This window comes from Salvelinus sp. IW2-2015, linkage group LG19 (genome assembly GCF_002910315.2).
Source record: "Salvelinus sp. IW2-2015 linkage group LG19, ASM291031v2, whole genome shotgun sequence".
NCBI classification, from domain to species: Eukaryota; Metazoa; Chordata; class Actinopteri; order Salmoniformes; family Salmonidae; genus Salvelinus; species Salvelinus sp. IW2-2015.
Genome location: NC_036859.1, coordinates 20,029,827 through 20,051,459, shown reverse-complemented (window position 1 = coordinate 20,051,459; position 21,633 = coordinate 20,029,827). Strand labels below are relative to the sequence as shown.

The 21,633-nt window shown below is 41.0% G+C and overlaps 1 protein-coding gene across 2 annotated transcripts in view; it reads left to right on the top strand.

The window, feature by feature from the left end:
- The window catches only part of LOC111979622 (sickle tail protein homolog), a 52,794-nt gene that overhangs the window by 7,582 nt on the left and 23,579 nt on the right, over positions 1 to 21,633 (top strand). Inside the window, exons 2-5 of one of the 2 annotated variants that reach the window (XM_070448871.1) lie at positions 14,302 to 14,606; positions 19,536 to 19,731; positions 19,962 to 20,160; positions 20,775 to 20,871. In XM_070448871.1, coding sequence (XP_070304972.1) covers positions 14,302 to 14,606; positions 19,536 to 19,731; positions 19,962 to 20,160; positions 20,775 to 20,871 — 797 coding nt within the window. Of the gene's footprint in view, positions 1 to 14,301; positions 14,607 to 15,047; positions 15,178 to 19,535; positions 19,732 to 19,961; positions 20,161 to 20,774; positions 20,872 to 21,633 lie in introns of those variants that run through there. The other variant, XM_070448872.1, reaches the window with a different exon arrangement.

Sequence of the window (21,633 nt, the reverse complement as noted above, 5' to 3'; positions counted from 1 at the left end):
CTACAGCCTCTACACTACAGGTCCAATGACATTTGTCTTTTTATATAGTCACAAACTGTGACGCGTGCTTCAATGAACACAACACAAAATCTGAAACAGCTGCTCAGTCCATTTAGACTTCATGTTGATCCCTTGTTGAGAATGATTTAGGTGATACTGGCTATTCCTGTGGCTTTGGTGTAGTCTTGGGATGAGATGCATACAGTTGGCATCATGGACGCCAGTGTCCCCGTAAACAATATAAATAATTCCTGCTCTCCCATTTGGAAAACCATCCTCAATTCTCCAAACGACTCACTTATAACTGGAACTATGTCTCCTCTCTTCCAAGTTGATGGTTGACTCAGATTGATTTACAGTAGCTACCCATCTAACCTGCAGATATGTACCTATTTAACTTGAAATTAACCCTTTTGAATGAAACWTTTCTTTGGCGTTTGTTTATCTTTCCTCTGGTAGATTGACAGTCCAATAGAGGAGCATAGACACAGCCTTTCATTATCTGTAGCTATATGTTATGGCTAATCGTGCCATAGAGGCAAAGAAAATACAAAATCCCCTGCCCCCCYTCTCTTGGTGTCCATAACCTCTTACAGTATATAAGGAAATTATTGTTCTGTGCTTTCATTGTTGTTGTAAAGTTCTGTTGCAYGCCACATGCTTGACAGCCCCCAYCAAGCCAGTTATTGAAAACACTCCCCCGCACATTAGTGCTAGTAGCATAATATGAGATGTAAATCATGCAACAAGGGTGACTAAGCTAGGGGGAGAAGACGTAAGCACATTCTGTATGAGCTGATGCTAATAACCCATTAGATTAGTGTACCCTAAAGCCATGTTGGGGCAAGTTCACACAAGGTTACTGAAACTATTGTAATTAACCTAATCCTTCTTGATAGCATGCCAAATTACCTTATATGCAACAAAAGCACAGCAAAAGAAGAACATTCATTTTGAAACTGTGGTTGGCGAAGTTAATAAAAGCTGATATTGAGCATAGTAGGGCATGTCTTATTATTAAACAGTACATAATCAGTTTAGACTTTCATTATATTTATAGTACCCTGAACCAAGCAACAGGTTGTTGTCATGTGAGGCAGCTATTATTGTGAAAGTCTGTCTGTGATATTAGGTGTTTTATTGCTACAGTATGCCATCAGTGTTATATATAGGCCTAGTAGGCTATAGGCTATATCAGGCAGCACATAAATACCACCAACGCAACATCTTTKAAAACTGACTGAAGGGTCAAGTTAATGACTTTGAACACAGGTTTTGATTTCAAGTGGGTGAGGCGTACCTCCCCATATCTTTACATGAGATGGATACAGGGATAGGTTTTTGATTAAGTTGTTGGKCAATCTAGATAATTAAAGGATAAGTGAATTTTCAGTGTCAGCTCTTAACAGACACGCCAACGTCCTCCAGGAGTTTCAAAAGGCGGGGGGGACGACATAACTTCTGTTATTGAGTCAGTGATCAGGAGGGCTGTATTCTTGATAGAGCTAGGYAGTGTCCCAAATGGCACCCTATYCCCTACATAGTGCACTACTTTGACTAGTAAATGAGTGGTCTGAATAGGATGGCATTGTAGCCTTKGGAGCAGACAGAAGTGGAGAGTAAAACATTAGTAGAGTATTGCTTTGCTCTCCCAGGACTCCTTCACAATCATCTCACATGTGTTGTTTTTTCTAGCTCATGAGGTCATATGAACCTTGTCACATACCACTTMATAGCATATTTTCAAGGCTGACTTTCTCAGCCTTCAGACTCCGTGAAGTGCATCATATAAAAAAAAACTGTCTCACAACATCAACAATATGTAGTCTTCCTCCTCTAGACCGGACACTTTTATCACCACCTCCAACTCTGATTGTCGTTATACCCTCTAATGTTTAGAGTGCTTTTACATTTTTACCTTGGAATTATTTAGTTTGGAAGTCCACATTTGTGAGTGAAGTGTCCATTTGTTATTGTCTTGGAATATGACATGCTACTCAATGATAAACACATTGAGAGTTACTTTGCCAAAATCAGTGTACTTCTGGTCCACCAATAGGGGTCTTTTGCCAGAGCAAACCATCTCATATTGTGCAGGGGCGGCCACAGGCTCTGGGGGCCCCCACCCAATGGTTAGCCAGTGCTGTGATAAAATATTGCGTTAAAATAATGAATTTGAATAATTTATCTGTAATGTATGTTTGTTAGCTAGCTAGCCAGACAGTTTTAGAGGAAAAATTCCATACCTTTTTCTAATTAACTGCCAATGTGCCAACATTCTATTCAAACAATGCTGTCAATCCACAGCCATACACTGGCTGAAATCAGGACTTAGACAAGTTGTAAAAGCAACGAATACTGATATTGTATCGTATAATAGCATTCTCAGATTTCCAAGAAAACAAAAATGTTGACATTTATGGTCTGTTTGCATATATTTTAGAGGCTATAGAGAAAATGTGTATAAAACCCGTATAAACTGTATTTATGATTATATGACAATATTTTAGGTTACAATAAATGTATTTCATCGGTTCTGATATATCACATGCCTTTGTTGTGTTTTCCTGCATGAGTAGAATCAGGGTTATGCCTCTACTGCCATTCATTCCAATTAGACTGATTTGGATTTCTCCCTGACCAATATGGCTCCCATTTTCACCCCATTCTGGAACTTAGAGGAAAAAATCTGAGGGGGCACAAAGTACATGAGGACGGTCTGCAGGGGGGCTAGACTTCTAACCCCTGAAACAGCCTTTTAAATGCAATCTAGAGCCATAATCACTATGTTTAATTAATTATACGTTTAAAAAAATGTACAGTATATTTTTCTGCGTATCTAAGCATACCTCTTGAGCTGTCTGTATCCTCTTGACTGGTGGTTCTTTTTTTAAAGAAACGAAATATGCTTCTCTGCATCTCTGCTAAAATCTGGGTAAAAGATTGAAAGGACTGTGAGTCTTATTCAGTATATCTAGTTATTGCTTGCTTTTCTATGGTCTATTAACCTTGCCAGCAGGCATGCCAGCTAGCTGCTCTAACTTGATGGATAGCCTGAAATGACTTATTTTATTTATGTATTACATTTTTTATTTGACCCTTATTTAACCAGCCTAGTTAACTGAGAACATATTCTCATTTACAGCAACAACCTGGGGAAGTTACAGGGGGGAGGAGAGGTGATAAATGAGCCAATTGGAAACTGAGGATGATTAGGTGGCCATGATGGTATGAGGGCCAGATTGGGAATTTAGCCAGGACAGCGGAGTAAACACCTCTACTCATACGGTAAGTACCATGGGATCTTTAGTSACCACAGAGAGTCAGGACACCCATTTAACGTCCCATCCAAAACACATATTACAGGCTTCTTGGTAGCTAGTTATGAGATTTGGAGATTGTGAACATATCTGGGCTAGCTAAAGCTAACKTCATAACATTGCTAGGTGGCTAGTAGTATTACAGAGAAACAACAATAACAAAATAAAATAAAATAAATACAAATATTTGTTAAACATGATGTGTCTCTGTGCCCCCTATGGGCATGACGCCTCTGCTTCGAGGGTTTATGACATAGCCCCTCTAGTATGTTAAAGCCTAGTAGGGGCCCCACAAAAAAAACTGCAGTACGCCACTGGCATTGAGATGCAATTCTCAGAATGTTCATGGTTGTGCCACACGACCCTAAGATAAGGATACAAAAACCCATCCAGAAAAAAATCCTCCTTATAACCATAGTGGCATTTTCCAGCATTGTACAAAGCGATATGTAGTTGAAGCTGAAGCATTCGCTTGCTGGCTGTGTAGAGTGCAGTCAGTGAACCAATGCAGCATGGCAGACCAGAGATCCACCTTCGGGGCTGAAGTGAACTAGATCAATCAGCTCAGCTTTGTCAAAAGGAGAGCGAAAGACTAGGCTTCCTCTCTTCTTCGCAGCACTATCTGCTGCTTCCCTTACATCTCTCTCTCTCTCTCTCTCTCTCTCTCTCTCTCTCTCTCTCTCTCTCTCTCTCTCTCTCTCTCTCTCTCTCGCTCTGTCTCTGCCTATCTCCACTTGTGCGGACTGTCACACAGTGGACCTTAAGTGACACATTCACTTGGCAGGCTTTTCATGTTGAATCAATTCAACTGCTGAACAAAATGTGTCAGTTTTTTTTTTTTTTGGGGGGGGGGGGGGGTTGACTGAAAGACTAAACCGTATAGTTACCATATACAGAATGTGTTAGCCGAAATGTCAGATGTTCTGCTATAGGAGAATTAAATATTATTTCTGAACATATAGGCTACATTTCCAATCATCATGATGATGTGATTATATTAATTTGAGCTTTTTAAATATCCTAATACAGTATACGCTTATATACGCTAGTGCACCATGCAAAAGCATTACTGTATGAAATTATAATTTCATAATGTAAAATTTTGTTCTGTTCTTATGAACAGTAAAATACTAAATGTGACACATTATATTCCGCTTAATCACATCAAATATCATAGCCTGTTGCTCAGTGGTGGAAAAAGTACCCAATTGTCATACTTGAGTAAAAGTAAAGATACCTTACTAGAAAATGACTCAAGTACATTTACATTTAAGTCATTTAGCAGACGCTCTTATCCAGAGCGACTTACAAATTGGAAAGTTCATACATATTCATCCTGGWCCCCCCGTGGGGAATGAACCCACAACCCTGGCGTTGCAAGCGCCATGCTCTACCAACTGAGCCACACGGGACCGTGTGGCTCAGTAAAAGTGAAAGTGAAGTGAAAGTGAAAGTCACCCAGTAAAATACAACTTGAGTAAAAGTCGAAAAGTATTTGGTTTTAAATATACTTAAGTATCAAACGTAAATGCAATTGCTAAAATACAGTGTATTCGGGAAGTATTCAGATCCCTTGACTTTTTCCACATTTTGTTACATTACAGCCTTATTGTAAAAAAAAAAATCTTTAAATGCATCAATCTATAACTCATAATGACAAAGCGAAAACAGGTTTTTAGACATTTTTGCAAATGTATTAAGATAAAAAAACAGAAATAACTTATTTAAATAAGTATTCAGACCCTTTGCTATGTGACACGTAATTGAGCTCAGGTGCATTGTGTTAGCTAAAAGGCACCTAAAGGGCTCTTAGACAATGAGAAGCAAGATTCTCTGGTCTGATGAAACCAAGATTGAACTCTTTGGCCTGAATGCCAAGCGTAAATTCTGGCGGAAACCTGGCACCATCCCTACATGAAACATGGTGGTGGCAGCATCATGCTGTGGGGATGTTTTTCAGTGGCAGGGACTGGGAGACTAGTTAGGATCGAGGGAAAGATGAACGGAGCAAAGTACAGAGAGATCCTTGATTAAAACCTGTTCCAGAGCTCTCAGACTGAGGTGACGGTTCACCTTCCAACAGGACAATGCCCCTAAGCACACAGACAAGACAACGCAGGAGTGGCTTCGGGACAAGTCTCTGAATGTCCTTGAGTGGCCCAGCCAGAGCCCAGACTTGAACCCGATCAAACATCTCTGGAGATACCTGAAAATAGCTGTGCAGCGACAGTCCCCATCCAACCTGACAGAGCTTGAGAGTATCTGCAGAGAAGAATGGGAGAAACTCCCCAAATACAGGTGTGCCAAGCTTGTAGCGTCATACCCAAGAAGAGTCGAGGCTGTAATCACTGACAAAGGTGCTTCAACAAAGTACTGAGTTAAGTGTCTGAGTACTTGTGTAAATGTGATATTTAAATATATATATATATTAGCAACATTTTCTGATAACCTGTTTTTACTTTGTCATGAAAAAGTAAGAGTCAAGAGGTCTGAATACTTTCTGAATTCACTGTATACTTAAGTATCAAAAGTAAAAGTATAAATAATTTAAAATTCCTTCTATATTAAGCAAATCAGATGGCAAGATATTCTTGTTTTTTGAATTTACGGATAGCCAGGGACAAACTCCAACACTCAGATATAGTTTACAATCAAAGCGTTTGTGTTTAGTGAGTCCGCCAGATCAGAGGAGGTAAGGATGACTAGGGATGTTCTCTTGATAAGTGTGTGAATAAGACCATTTTCTTGTCTTGCTAAGCACTCAAAATGTAACGAATACTTTTGGATGTCAGGGAAAATGTATGGTGTAAAAAGTTATTATTTATTATTTTCTTTAGGAATGTAGTGAAGTAAAAGTAAAGTTGTCAAAAATATAAATAGTAAAGTAAAGTACAGAACAATTATGTAAAAAATATATATATACATGACAAAGAGAAATAGACGGTAAATTAATATTATAAGATATATTTGTTAAATCTTTGACCATCTGGAACATGTTATGTTGTAAAGATATGTACAGTTGAAGTCGGAAGTTTACATACACCTTAGCCAAATACATTTAAACTCAGCTTTTCACAATTCCTGACATTTAATCCAAGTAAAAATTCCCTGTCTTAGGTCAGTTAGGATCACCACTTTATTTAAAGAATGTAAAATGTCAGAATAATAGTAGAGAGAATGATTTATTTCAGCTTTTATTTCTTTCATCACATTCCCAGTGGGTTAGGAGTTTACATACACTCAATTAGTATTTGGTAGCATTGCCTTTAAATTGTTTCACTTGGGTCAAACGTTTCGGGTAGCCTTCCACAAGCTTCCAACAATAAGTTGGGTGAATTTTGGCCCATTCCTCCTGACAGAGTTGGTGTAACTGAGTCAGGTTTCTAGGCCTCCTTGCTCGCACACGCTTTTTCAGTTCTGCCCACAAATTTTCTATGGGATTGAGGTCAGGGCTTTGTGATGGTCACTCCAATACCTTGACTTTGTTGTCCATAAGCCATTTTGCCACAACTTTGGAAGTATGCTTGGGGTCATTGTCCACTTGGAAGACCCATTTGCGACCGAGCTTTAACTACCTGACTGATGTCTTGAGATGTTGCTTCAATATATCCACATAATTTTAAATTCCTCATGATGCCATCTATTTTGTGAAGGGCACCAGTCCCTCCTGCAGCAATGCACCCCCACAACATGATGCTGCCACCCCCGTGCTTCACGGTTGGTACCATTTTTTTCTGAGGTCTTGGCTGATTTCTTTTGATTTTCCCATGATGTCAAGCAAAGAAGCACTGAGTTTGAAGGTAGGCCTTGAAATACATCCACAGGTACACCTCCAATTGACTCAAATGATGTCAATTAGCCTATGAGAAGCTTCTAAAGCCATGACATCATTTTCTGGAAGGCACAGTCAACTTAGTGTATGTAAACTTCTGACCCACTGGAATTGTGATACAGTGAATTATAAGTGAAATCTGTCTGTAAACAATTGTTGGAAAATTACTTGTGCCAGGCACAAAGTAGATGTCCTAACCGACTTGCCAAAACTATAGATTGTTAACAAGAAATTTGTGGAGTGGTTGAAAAACGAGTTTTAATGATTCCAACCTAAGTGTATGTAAACTTCCGACTTCAACTCTATATGTTTATTAATTGGTTCAGCCAAGCATTCCCCAACACGCAGGCAAGGGCTGGAAAAAAGGTGTCTGGAAAAAGTGAGGACAGCTTTACAATGGAGCTTCCTCAGGAACACACACAGACACGTTTTAACCATAACTTTCCATGTATGAACTTACACAACAGAAAGACCTGAACACCGTGTGCACTGTCAATGTAGAGTTCATATTGTTTAAGAGAATAGTGCACAAAGTAATGGAGTATCATGACATCCAACATCACTGGAGAGGGAGAAGAGGTAAGGCCATAGCATAATATAATCTCATTGAAGACTAAATGTTATTTTCATGATTTTACTTTCTCTGTTGATTCGACTCTTGCTGCGTGTGGTCTGTGCAGTATTCTTCTGGTGGATGTGTTTTGATACTGTCACTGTCATGTTAGGGAATAATTATCCAAGGTGTCATTGAGGAATCACCAGTAAACTGAACCTGAACAAAAGCAGCAGCCAGAGGTTGCTATAGTTATAGAGATACGTAATAATATTCCCGGTATTAGCTGACTAACACCCAGTTTTAGCCTAATTAAACACTGTCAAGTGGGGACCACTAAGCTTAAATATTTCAAACAGGATAAAAGACAAGGGGGAGGACAAGGCTCTCGAGTGGTATTACTATAGAAACGGTATTACATAAATGGATTACAAACCCATTTCTTGTAAACTCATCAATTAGTCAGCAACTTTCATAAGCAGAGAAGATGTCTGAACTCTGAAGTGTTTAAGTCTTACAACAAACACTAAGCATATTTCCTGACAACTATGACTACATCATGATGAACTGTAGGTCTGAGCTATAATCCAGAATTACATACTATACACTATAGTGTCAGATTATATTAGGCTATATGTGGACTTTCTGTATCATATTTTGTTTCTTCAAGCAGCTGCACATCGAAGTAATAACATCATGTGAGCTGAGATTTGATACAGCACACACCCCTAGTGAATAACAGGTGAATAACTTGATACCAACTGACCTAGGGTCTATTTTGGGTTTAGGAGCTACTGTGCACTCAAATGATACAACAGAAAACAAATTATTCCTGCCTATTTAACTGGTTATGATAAATCAACAATAAATAGGTTTCATAGCCAAGATAGAAGCACTTGGGAAACCTGGCTGAAATTCTCAACAGCTGTGTACATGTGCACCCCTGCCTGCCCCGCTCTCCTCCTGAGGAGGCTTCACAGCACATTGCACATGCCAGAATGGGTTCCCTCTCGCCCCTGGCTCCTCTTACCTAATTCCAGTAAGGTAAATAGTCCAGCTTCACTACAACAGGACTCGTACGTGTACATGGGTCTCTGACCTGCCACTGTCTCTGCCTCCTGTCTCATTCTTTCTTCCTTTATAACCTGAGTATAATAGGACGTCTTGCTGATTTAAACTCACACACAGTTGATATCTAACTGGGTTGAAAATAGAAAAGCTGTGATAGAGAGGACCTGAATTAGCTATATTCTGGTTACAAGCCCAGCTTTCCTCTGGAATCAAAGAAGGACCCTCCTTGAACTTAGTCTGTGTCACACCCTTTGTTGATGTGTTTTTCCTCCATGCTGGGTTGAGGATATCCTCTGGGCTATGCCGCTTGTATCCCCTTTGTTTAAAATCTGAAAAGGTTAGGGGACCATTTCCGGACTTGCTCCAGTCTTTGGCTGATTACTGCTTTAGGCCTGCCTGTGTTAGATTGGAAAGATAGCAATCATCTCCCAGCAAACATCACATTCAGATGGGAGTCCGTTTTCCAGCAGACCCTTAACCAACGAGGGATGGCTTTCTCGTGGGATAGGCATTGTTTAGAGCAGGAAGGAAATATATGTTGAACATAACCTATAAGAGTCTTCTCTCGGTGACGCTTTTGTCCCATCATTGAATTCTTTCCTATATAAGATTTGCAAGTATACTACAACAGGTATGTTCTTACGACACTGTAGCTTTGTGTAGATCTATGCCACTTGTTTCCTGTGACATCATCTCCCGTACAACCCGCGCACACACACTCCGCCCTTCTAGCAGAATTCTAAAAGTCATTTCTGCTTAACCGAAATGGCCTTCATCAAAGGCATACCTTTAGGTCCACTTAAAATGTCAACTTCAATGTTTCACAGCATTCTTTGCCTGAAGTTGTGCTAAATGCTACGCAATAATGTGGACAGGACATTAGTCATTAGTCAGGATGAAGTAAACACAGGTTTTGCATGTTCTGAGTAAAGCATTTAAAGCATTGTAAGTATCTTTATAATTTTGTCAAACTGCTCRCCTACACAGCCTGCCATCTGTACGGAACAGAATGTCATAAATTGTTATCTACCTTACAACAACYTCTCTAGAGACGTTTCAACAATGCTCATCCTGGTTCCAAAGCCGAATGCCTGATGTAGGGCAAGTGTTCAGTTTTTACTCAATCATCAGATGAATATTTGCTATTGATAAGTAGACCTATTGCATTCACATTTTGTCAACTCACAACCAATGAATGTGGCATATCGACAATTGCATATCATAATACTGGACATTAAAACCTCTTAAACGTTAAGTCCCCTATTTAAGGGACTTTGAGCGGTTCTGGACCGGTTCCGACAAACAAAGGAGTGAACTCCCCTGGCTGTGAACCTCGCAGCTCCGCTTACAATATGGCCTATGAAACGGGAGACTAGCGCTTGCAGCAAACGCTGTCTCATCTCGCTGTAAGGTTCTCAGATGGATTTAGAGCACTCAACATGAAAAAATACAAAATCCTTTCGTATAATTGAAACAAGAGCACTTTCTATTGGTCACAGACGGACGAAATCACCTTGGGGTTAAAAGCTGAAGATGAAATGAGTCAGCAGGCATTTGAATGGCATCTGTGTGTCACGCTGCAACTAGCTCTCAGAGTCTCACGTCAGAATTGACGTTCATCCATCTTTCTCAACCATCAAATTATGAAGTTGGTGCAAATGTCAAATTTCAAAGTGTTTAAAGTTAAGTTTAGGCATTAACTCCAAATGTTTAAGGTTAGGGTTAAGTTTCGTATTAACTCAGAAATCTTAAGGTTAGGCATTAATTCTGAATGGTCAAGGTAAGGGTTAAGGGTTGGGATAGGCTTAAAACACTAAAATCTCAAAAACAACGTTCTATTGCTGGATTCAAACATGCAACCTTTGGAATCAGAGGCAGATGCTTATAAAATGTTATTGATCGCATACACATATTTAGCACATGTTATTGCGGGTGTCGCGAAATGCTTATGTTCCTTGCTAAAACATTTTTGCAGATTTATAAWWWWWWTTAAACTGAAATATAACATTTACATAAGTACTCAGACACTTCACTCAGTATTTTGTTGAAGCACCTTTGGCAGCGATTACAGCATTTGGTCTTCTTGGGTATGACTCCACAAGCTTGGCACAACTGTATTTGGGGAGTTTCTCCCATTCTTCTCTGCAGATCCTCTCAAACTCTGTCAAGTTGGATGGGGTGCGTTGCTACACAGCTATTTTCAGGTCTCTCCAGAGATGTTAGATCGAGTTCAAGTCTGGGCTCTGGCTGGGCCACTCAAGGACATTCAGAAACGTGCCCCAAAGCCACTCCAGCATTGTCTTGTCTGTGTGCTTAGGGTTGTTGTCCTGTTGAAAGGTGAACCTTCGCCCCAGTCTGAGGTCCTGAGCGCTCTGGAGCAGGTTTTCATCAAGGATCTCTCTGTACTTTGCTCCATTAATCTTTGCCTCGATCTTGACTAGTCTCCCAGTCCCTGCAGCTGAAAAACGTGACCACCATGCTTCACCGTAGCGATGGTGCCAGGTTTCCTCCAGTCCTGACGCTTGGCATTCAGGCCAAAGAGTTCAATCTTGGTTTCATCAGACCAGAGAATCTTGTTTATCATGGTCTGAGAGTCTTTATGTGCCTTTTGGCAAACTCCATGCGGGCTGTCATGTGCCTTTTACTGAGGAGTGGCTTCCGTCTGGCCACTCTACCATGAAGGCCTGATTGGTGGAGTGCTGCAGAGATGGTTGTCCTTCTGGAAGGTTCTCCAATATCGACAGAGAAAATCTAGAGCTCTGTCAGAGTGACCATCGGGTTCTTGGTCACCTCCCTGATCAAGGCCCTTCACCCCCGATTGCTCAGTTTGTCTAGGCGGCCAGCTCAAGGAAGAGTCTTGGTGGTTCCAAACTTCTTCCATTTAAGAATGATGGAGGCCACTGTGCTCTTGGGGATCTTCAAAGCTGCAGAAATGTTTTGGTACTCTTCCCCAGATCTGTGCCTCAACACAATCCTGTCTCGGAGCTCTACGGACAATTCCTTGGCTTGGTTTTTGCTCTGACATGCACTGTCAACTGTGGGACCTTATATAGACAGGTGTGTGTCTTTCCAAATCATGCCCATTCAATTGAATTTACCACAGGTGGACTCCAATCAAGTTGTAGAAACATCTTAAGAATAATCAATGGAAATTGGATGCACCTAAGATCAATTTTTGAGTCTCATAGCAAAGGGTCTGAATACTTATGTAAATAAGGTATTTCTGTTTTTTCTGTTTTTTCTTTCTAAAAATGTGTTTTCACTTTGTCATTATGGGGTATTGTGTGTAGATTGATGAATCCATTTTAGAATAAGGCTGTAATGTCACAAAATGTTGAAAAAGTCAATGGGTCTGAATACTTTCCGAAGGCACTGTAAGCAATATAACAATTGAGATGGACAAACCACGGCATAAGGCCGTAATTTAATAAACCGTCATTTAGATTAAAACTTTAATGAGCAAGCGGTCAATATAACTATTTGTTTAGCACTTTTGAAATGTACAGCAACAAAATTGATAACACATGCTATTCTTACTGTATTCTCCCTGTACACCAAGTCAAAACTGTAGGCTAAATTCTGAGGGGGAAAGGGACCCCTTCAGAAAAAACAAGGTCGAACCATGACGTCAGTGATCTTCAGATTGGAGCTCTAGAAAGAGAGCAGAGTTCCCGACTTGGAATTCCGAGACGGAATTTTCCCAGTACAAGTTATTATTTTTTTCTTCACAGTTGTCATGAAAGCACTGAAGTCTAAGATTTCCCAGTTCAGAGTTTCCAGTTGTTTTGAATGCTGCGCGTGAATGTTTATCCTTTTAAGCTTGGAAAAGAGACCCTTTCAGACAGATGTTTTAAATCCTTAAACCCAGGCTTGGACCACATACCCTCTCCACCAAATAGCAAGCAGGGGAAGCAAGATAGTGATTGCTTTGTGACCTTGCAGTTAGCCATTGTTTCCTTCCAAACCCTTCATTGTTGAATTTGCGATTTCCGACTTGTTGTGTAATGTTTATGTCCAATGGACAATGAGCACCGATACATTTTACTCATAATTTCTCTTCATCTGACAAGGATTGAAAATGATTCGCCAGTAGATTGTCGATGTGATTCATGACGATAATTGCTTGTTTAGCTTGCTAGCTAAGATTGTGAGAGTATGATGTTGACATGATCAGTCCAATCAAAGCTATGGTAGATATAATGTGATTTGAGGTAATTTTATCTGTGGCCAATGACCTTGAGCCTTCTTGGATGGGCACTTCTAATGTAGATCTATGGCAACACCCAAGGGTGCTTGAACTGCCTAGCTTGCCCTGTAGTTTCTGCGGTGACGTTTTGTCCCCATGAGTGACAGAACACTGAGCCAATCACGGTGCAACTAGAGAAGATTATCAACGCCTCTGCTATGTATTTTGGCTGGCTGCCCCTTTACCACAAAAAGCACTGAGCTAGGCTGAAACACCTGCATTTTGGAGCTACCTTACCACGTTTGTATGGGGCTTTATTAACTCAAGGATTTTTGTTTTGTTTTACATTGTTTGCAAACTGATATGTGACACAAATGAATGCCGAAATAACTTGCAAAACAGGTGGGGCTCTGCCTACAGACAGTCTGACTCCAGACTAAATCAACACTGAGTGATATAATGAATAAAGTAGATTAGAACTGCTCTCTCATTGGGTCTGCCTGCTTTGAGATTCTAAGCCCTCATATTCAAGATGTTTAGGTGATACCACTTTTCATAAAAGCAAACTCCATGGTTGCCTTATCATTCTTAAGTCATACATGGTCAAATGTTTTATTTTTCTATCCACATTTCTGGATTCTGTATTTACAACATAGTAAGGCACATGCCTGTTTCATTGAAAAGAAATCTGAGTTCAGAGTTGTGTGTTGTGCATCTTCAGGCTTCTTGCTGATGGAGGTAATTTAGGTAACATATATACATACCAATGCTGAAGTGGTCTGTACTGGATCTTTGAATACAGTATACAGGGACAGTTAATGTTGCTTTTGTATTCGTGTGCTCGCTGCATGAATAAACAAATGTGCTGAGTTTTGAACTCATGACCGGAGATGAGTGCAGCATAGACTGTCACCCATTGAATTGTTCAGGACAAAACAACTTTCTGAAGGTTCATGGAACAGACAGCTATGATTACTCATCACGTTAAATACTGTTGTACACATCATGCATGGTCATCAAAATCAAATCAAAGTTTATTGGTTGGTTACACAGATTTGCAGGTGTTATAGCAGGTGCAGTGAAATGCTTATGCTACTAGCTCCAACAGTAGAATGGCTTGCAAATACACAAATAATCAAAAATCTAAACAGGAAATCAAGAAATAACAGAATGAGTCCAATTAACAATCCAGGGGTAGATATATTAGTGAGCATGTGTCAGAATCCATGTAAGAATGGTTGATATTGTTTTTTACTTCACAACAACATAATGTGTTTGGCGTGTTTGAATCCAGATATCTGAATATTTCATACATCTTTAATATCTGTTTTACCAATAGAGTCAGGAAACAACAACCCAAGACTGTCATCACCTGAGGATGTAAAGCGCCTCCACAGACAGCAGAACCTAGAGAACCAGAACCACCACTCTGAGCCACACTCCCCTAGCACTGTCCCCAGAAGGTACACCATCGGAGGGCAAGGGCACCGCAGCACCAGGGACCCCCTGACTATGCAGCACGCTGACATAGAGAGGAAGAAAGAGGTGTTCCTGGAGCACCTGAAGCAGAGGTATCCTCACCATGCTGCTGTCATCATGGGCCATCAGGACCACCTCATGGGCCATCAGGACCGCCTCAGAGATGTAAGTGAATATATTTTTTAAATAATTTGTTGGTTCTGATTTCCCTGCATAGTGGCCTGGAGAATAGCCTAATGTAAATTATGGAAATAGAAAGGTGAATAAACATTCTCAGTAAAACAGCATAAAGAATGGACCATAGGATTAGCCTATTGTGCATCCTACCTGAAATAGCAGGCGCTCTGTGTGTATATATAGCCTTTGCCGCGTCAGGGGGGAGGTGCCGTGCGCGCGCTTATGCTAGAAGTGTGGACATGCACTCGACCATGTGGTAAAAATAAACTTTGACTGTTCTGCAAGTTTGACGGGTAAGTCCAGACCCGCATGTGGGCTAGGTGGGGTTTGTTTCCATGGCAACACCTGATGTCGCTTCAAGTTCAAGGAGAGCTCATTTTACAAACGAACGCCGTTTTGTTGGAGTCATTGCGAAAGAAGCCTCCTGTTTTGTTCGGAATTGAGTAGAAGGGCGCATCGCATGTAGCGCGCTCTCACCTTGACGCATTTCATATCAGAGTCTACATTTTAAAGATGGATGTTAATCGTTTCCGATTGAGGCTTTGATATTTACATTCAGGTAATTTATCATTGAAAGTACATAAGACTACCTTACCTACTTTACCCTCAGTTGTGCAATTATAGTAGATATAGTGCAGATGTTTTTACAGTAGGCTAGTGAGAACTTGTTGGTGGTTTGCAGATGAACTTGTTCGATATGAGGATAGCAGATACCCGCAATAGGCTGCCCAACACTCTTCCTAGTCAGTGTAGCCTATGCTACCAGTAACGTTAGATCTATTATTTTGTATTTTTTTCTTTCCCCATTTCAATATAGTCTAGCGCCTGTATTGTATAATTGCCTTAATTTTGCTGGACCCCAGGAAGAGTAGCAGCAGCGAATGGGGATCCATAATAAATACAAATACACCCCAAGCACATCAATGTATATTTGCATTAATTGTTTCAGCTGCTGATTGGCTGACCGCCATTGTTTCGGTAAAAAGCTGAGGGATGGGGCTGTACAAATGTAACCGCTCTTAAATTAATAGACAGAGCTATGGATGCAAGGACTGGCCATCCGTGATATACTAATTATAGTTTTAACCATGTTTTGAGTCTTGTTTGTCTGTATTTGCTTTGCTTACAAACATTGGAGTAAAACAGGTACGACAGTTGAACTAAGCTCATAAGGCATTTATAAATTATATTCAAGAGTCAATGGGTACATATCATAAAGTCCAAAAATTGAGCAGTGTAACCATAGCCCTCTTCTTATGTGGTAAAGTCAACATTGCTGTGGGAGTAAAATGCTCATCCATCCACCTGTTACCCAGTGTGATCATTCTAATGGTCTGCAATAAAAGGGAGGGGTTGAGGATAAAACATTTGTCAAATGCGTTCAAAGACCTGGCATCTCACCAAAGCAGATGGATTATGGTCTGGTCTCTCTGGTCTCTGCCCATGCTTCTGCCAGCGATTAGAGGAGATCAAAGTGGGCCGTTTGAGCAAACTAATGCTTGGACCCAGCTTTCATCCCTAGTGGGCTCACTGTGCTGCGCTCTCCCCTCACTTCACTATTAGTAACATCTTGAATAGTAACTGAGTGCTACCTTATGGTGGAAAGGTATGCAATTGTAGATGGGGTCCATACGTTTTGGGGGCACAGTTGGAAGTGTTTTTGTTCTAATGAACTCTTGACAGGCTGAGTCCATCTTGGTCTGAGAGGCTTGTAGCTGAACAAAGTGGAACTTTTGTTTTCACCCCTCAGAAATGGCAAGGTCCTTCTAGAGGRGACCTTTTACAAGCTTTTGCTAATCAGATCGGTGAGTCCCACTTTAGTGACACTGGCTTAAACATGTACTAGCTACAATGTGCTACATTTACTTTGTTGCATTATTGTGCAAGCTGTAAGCACTATCACAATGTGAATCTGTCATTACACTGTAGTTACACTGTACCTGTCTGTAATTATTATGTGTGGTACATGGTTTTACTCCCACTTTTTTATTTATTTTTAATTTTTAAATGTAACCTTTATTTAACTAGGCAAGTCAGTTAAGAACAAATTCTTATTTACAATGACGGCCTACCCCGGCCAAACCCGGACAACGCTGAGCCAATTGTGCGCCTCCCTATGGGACCCCAATCACGGCCGGATGTGATACAGCCTGGATTTGAACCAGGGACTGTAGTGACACCTATTGCACTGAGATGCAGTGCCTTAGACCGCTGCGCCGCTCTGGAGCCACTTACTAAACAATGGGGCAGTCCTTTTTGTTCCATAGCCAAGTTAAAACCCCAGTGTAGGAGGAGTCTGTAAAGTCTTGGACTTGTAGGTGCCTTAAACTCCAGCACAGGTAGCTTCTCTAGCTGGCCTAATCTTCAAATGCATTATAAGCACAAATATCTGAAACTCATATGGTCAACCTGATGTGCATGACAGTTAAATCCGATAATTATCATGCCCATTTTCAACTGAAAATCTTGTGTGTTATTTGAGGTAGGAAATGCTGAACATATTTTCTGCAAGATGAAGTAAATCTGTCGGGAAGAATAACCATATGTAACCAGTATGTTTTCTAGCCAGTAGCCACACTTCAAGTTATCAGACTCCTTTTAGAGTATCTTTGAATAACTAAACAAATGCTTTGCTCTGAGCTCAAATTTGCCCTCACGTTTTTACTATTATTGGGAAGACCTTGCCATTATGGGACAGAATGGAGAGAGCAATACTATGTTGATAGAGAATAAACATGAGGCAAAATGTACGTATTGTTATTCAGTGTTCATTGTTCTTATGGTCATTTGGATATCGTTACTGGATATCTTTATGAGTATAGAGATAACAAACCATGTCAAAAAAGACATGTACAAACAAGGCTAATGTTGACAAAGACATAGAATAGTTATGTTGTAATGAGATGCAGAGTTGAACAGAATCTGAGTAAACATTGAAACAAAGCATGTGTACTAATACTAGGCTATACTGTATACAGTACTGTGAAAAATTATTTTCCCCCTTTCTGATTTTCTCTGTTTGTGCATATTGTTGATCCTGAATGTTATCAGATCTTCAACCAAAACCTAATATTAGATAAAGGGAACCTGAGTGAACAAATAAAATAGAAATTACTTATTTCATTTATTTAATGAACAAAGTTAAGCCACACCCAATGCCCATGTGCGAAAAATATTTGCCCCCTTACACTCAATAACTGGTTTGTGCCACCTTTAGCTGCAATGACTGCAACCAAACGCTTCCTGTAGTTGTTGATCAGTCTCTCAAATTGCTGTGGAGGAATTTTGGCCCACTCCTCCATGCAGATCTGCTTTAACTCAGCGACGTTTGTGGTTTTCGAGCATGAACTGCTCCTTTCAGGTCCTGCCACAACATCTCAATTGGGTTTATATCTGGACTTTGACTAGGCCATTCAAAAACGTTACATTAGTTGCTTTTAAGTCATTCTGATGTAGACTTGCTTTTGTGTTTTGGACCATTGTCTTGCTGCATGACCCAGCTGCGCTTCACCTTCAGCTAACGGATGGATGGCCTGACAATCTCCTTTAGAATTCTCTGATACAGAGCAGAATTCATGGTTCCTTCAATGATGGCAATTCGGTATGAGGTTCTTACTGTGGAATTCAGTGTTTGGCGTCCAAAAAGTTGACTCTAGTTTGTCAGAAAGCACCTGGAAGCACCTGAATGGTTGTCAACACTCCTGGAAGTATGTTCTATGGACAGATGAGTCAAAAGTGGAATTTTGGGTCCTGTCAAGTCTGGCGAAAACCTAACACTGCACTCCACAGTAAGAACCTCATACCAACAGTCAAGCRTGGTGGTGGTATTGGGATGGTTTGGGGATGCTTTGCTGCCTCAGGACCTGGACAACTTCTGCTCAGTATCAGAATTCTAAAGGAAAATGTCAGGCCACCCGTTCATGAGATGAAGCTGAAGCGCAGGTGAGTCATGGCTGAAAAGCAACAAATGTAAAACTTTTCAGGCCTAAACCCGGTTGAGATGTTGTGGCAGGACCTGAAACAAGCAGTTCATGCTCGACATGTCACTGAGTTGAAAGCAGATCTGCATGGAAGAGTGGGCCAACATTCTGATCAACAACTACAGGAAGTGTTTGGTTGCAGTCATTGCTGCTAAAGGTGGCACAAACCAGTTATTGAATGTAAGGGGCATTGGGTGTTTAACTTTGTTAATTACATAAATAAAATAACTATACATTTTTGGGGTTATTTGGAAACTCAGGTTCCTTTTATCTAATATTAGGTTTTGGTTGATATCCCCTGAAAGGGGGCAAATACTTTTTAATGGCGCTGTATGTAGATTTCATGAATTAAACGTATTTCCTGTGCATAAAATAATGTAATGATTATTATGCCAGTCAAAGTGAAGTGGACAGGGCGCTCTGATCCATAGAGCTGCCTGAGGTGGTTATTCACCAGTGTGTCACCATAGCCCAGTCAGTGCCAAGCTTAAAATGTAAATGCAGTGAGTGACTCAGTGTGTGTGTGTGTGTTTGTATCAGGTTGCAGATGTCCCCAAAAGTCCCCCTACAGATGCAGGATGCATCAGGGACACATTCACATCACACATGATTGATTGGGCACAAAATGATAGCAAAATCATCTGTTTTTTTTTTATTTTGAAGGGTTGTTGGTGGCTTTTGAACTCAAACATGTCCCTTCTTTTGGATACATGAAACATACAGAACCAGTCCATTATATCTGGGKTTTTTTAACGAGAATTACAAATTTGTAGTTGACTTAAAGACTTACTGTGGGTGTGCGTGCATGTTTCACAGTCATGTACTGGAAGTAGACATTACTTAAGGTTGAATACACCACATCTTTGACTACAGGATTTTAGTGAGTGTGTGCTGGTGACTGTTCCTCAATTTTTCATCCCTCCTTCTGCCTCTCCAGATCAGGAGCCCCCAGCCCTCGGTCAGCCCCCCGCCCGGTGTAGGGGAGCAACTGGAGCACCTATCCGTGGTCTCTCTGGAGTCTCTGGAGACCATGTCAGAGGGAGATGGTCCTGCTGCCTTCACCCGGGGCTGTCGGGCACGGGCCAGCCTACCAGTTGTCCACTCTGCCAACCAGACCAGGGACAGATCACTAGGTAGGTACTATGGAGCTGTCAGGACTTTTCTTGCAAGCTCTGTGTCACACAGGCTCTCAGTGTGTGATCACATGCTTTCTCTATCACTCAATTTCTCACACAATCACTCTCCTTGAGCACTCACATGTTTTCTCTCTCTCTCTCTCTCTCTCTCTCTCTCTCTCTCTCTCTCTCTCTCTCTCTCTCTCTGTGTGGTTACAAACAAGTGTCCTCCTCCTGCACCTTTCCAGGTGTGCTGTACCTGCAGTATGCAGAGGAGACCAAGCAGATCCGGATGCCCAATGAAATCACCAGTGGAGACACCGTCAGAGCTCTGTTTGTGAGTGCCTTCCCCCAGCAGCTCACCATGAAGATGCTGGAGTCTCCCAGTGTGGCCGTCTACATCAAGGATGACACAAGAAATATATACTACGAGCTAACTGATGTCAGGTGATTTCATCTAGCTATATTCATGACTTTACTTTTTTTTAAATGAATTTTCCCCTCCAATAAGCATGTTATGCTAGTCTATAGTGCAACACTTGAAGGATTAYAGGGTACAGTAATATGATACTACCTAATGCTACTCTATGTTGAGGTTGGGCAAAAAARGGATTGTCAAGCTTTGTGTACAGCACCATRTATACTACTATATAGTAATACAGTAAATTATGTCCCATCTATGCTGTTAAAGCAATCCATCTTTTAGTATGGATCTTAAAATTACAGGGGAGGCTTACAATTCATTTTGTCTCTACTTTGGCATTTCAGCGTCCAAAGCGCTGCATGAATAATACTCCACTCAGTTTAAGCAGGGAGMCATAAATGTGGTATTGTTGAGGAAACTAGAGAGGAGGCCAATGTCTGAGCGTGTGCTGCTGATAACAGGGTGTCTGTCTTGACCACACCCTAATCTGCACAGACACTCCTCTACAGTAGACTGATGAATATAGTACCGGGAAKGTTTCCAGTTATACAGTGGAGTTCACTGTTAGGCTGTTAGATGGTGACGACCTGTGTTTACTTCAACCAGTGTAACTTTGACGTGTCTTTCTTCTTTCCAGAAATATCACACCTGGCTGCTGTCTGAAGGTATACCACAAAGACCCTGCACACGCCTTCAATCGCAGCAACGCAAGATCCAACAATGCCGACGGCAGGGTTAGTGAAGCCTGACCTTGCACGGCAACACAGCCAAGCACACAAATTCCCCTAAGTCGCCTAAATCTAGCTGTCTAGTGCAATATTTTTGACATCAAGGAAGCTTCCGCTCCTAAATCCCTAACCAGGGGACAGTGGTGGAAAAAGTACCCAATTGTCATACTAGAGTAAAAGTAAAGATACCTTTATAGAAAATGACTCAAGTAAAAGTGAAAGTCACCCAGTAAAATACTACTTGAGTAAAAGTCTAAAAGTATTGGAGGACAAGTACATTAGAGTGTCTAGTTTGAGAAACAGACGCCTCACAAGTCCTCAACTGGCATCTTCATTAAGTAGTATCTGCAAAACACCAGTCTCAACGTCAACAGTGAAGAGGCGACTCCGGGATGCTGGCCTTCTAGGCAGAGTTGCAAAGTAAAAGCCATATCTCAGACTGGCCAATAAAAAGAAAAGATTAAGATGGGCAAAAGAACACAGACACTGGACAGACACTGGACAGAGGAACTCTGCCTTGAAGGCCAGCATCCCGCAGTCGCCTCTTCACTGTTGACGTTGAGACTGGTGTTTTGCGGGTACTATTTAATGAAGCTGCCAGTTGAGGACTTGTGAAGCATCTGTTTCTCAAACTAGACACTCTAATGTACTTGTCCTCTTGCTCAGTTGTGCACCGGGGCCTCCCACTCCTCTTTCTATTCTGGTTAGAGACAGTTTGTGCTGTTCTGTGAAGGGAGTAGTACACAGCGTTGTACGAGATCTTCAGTT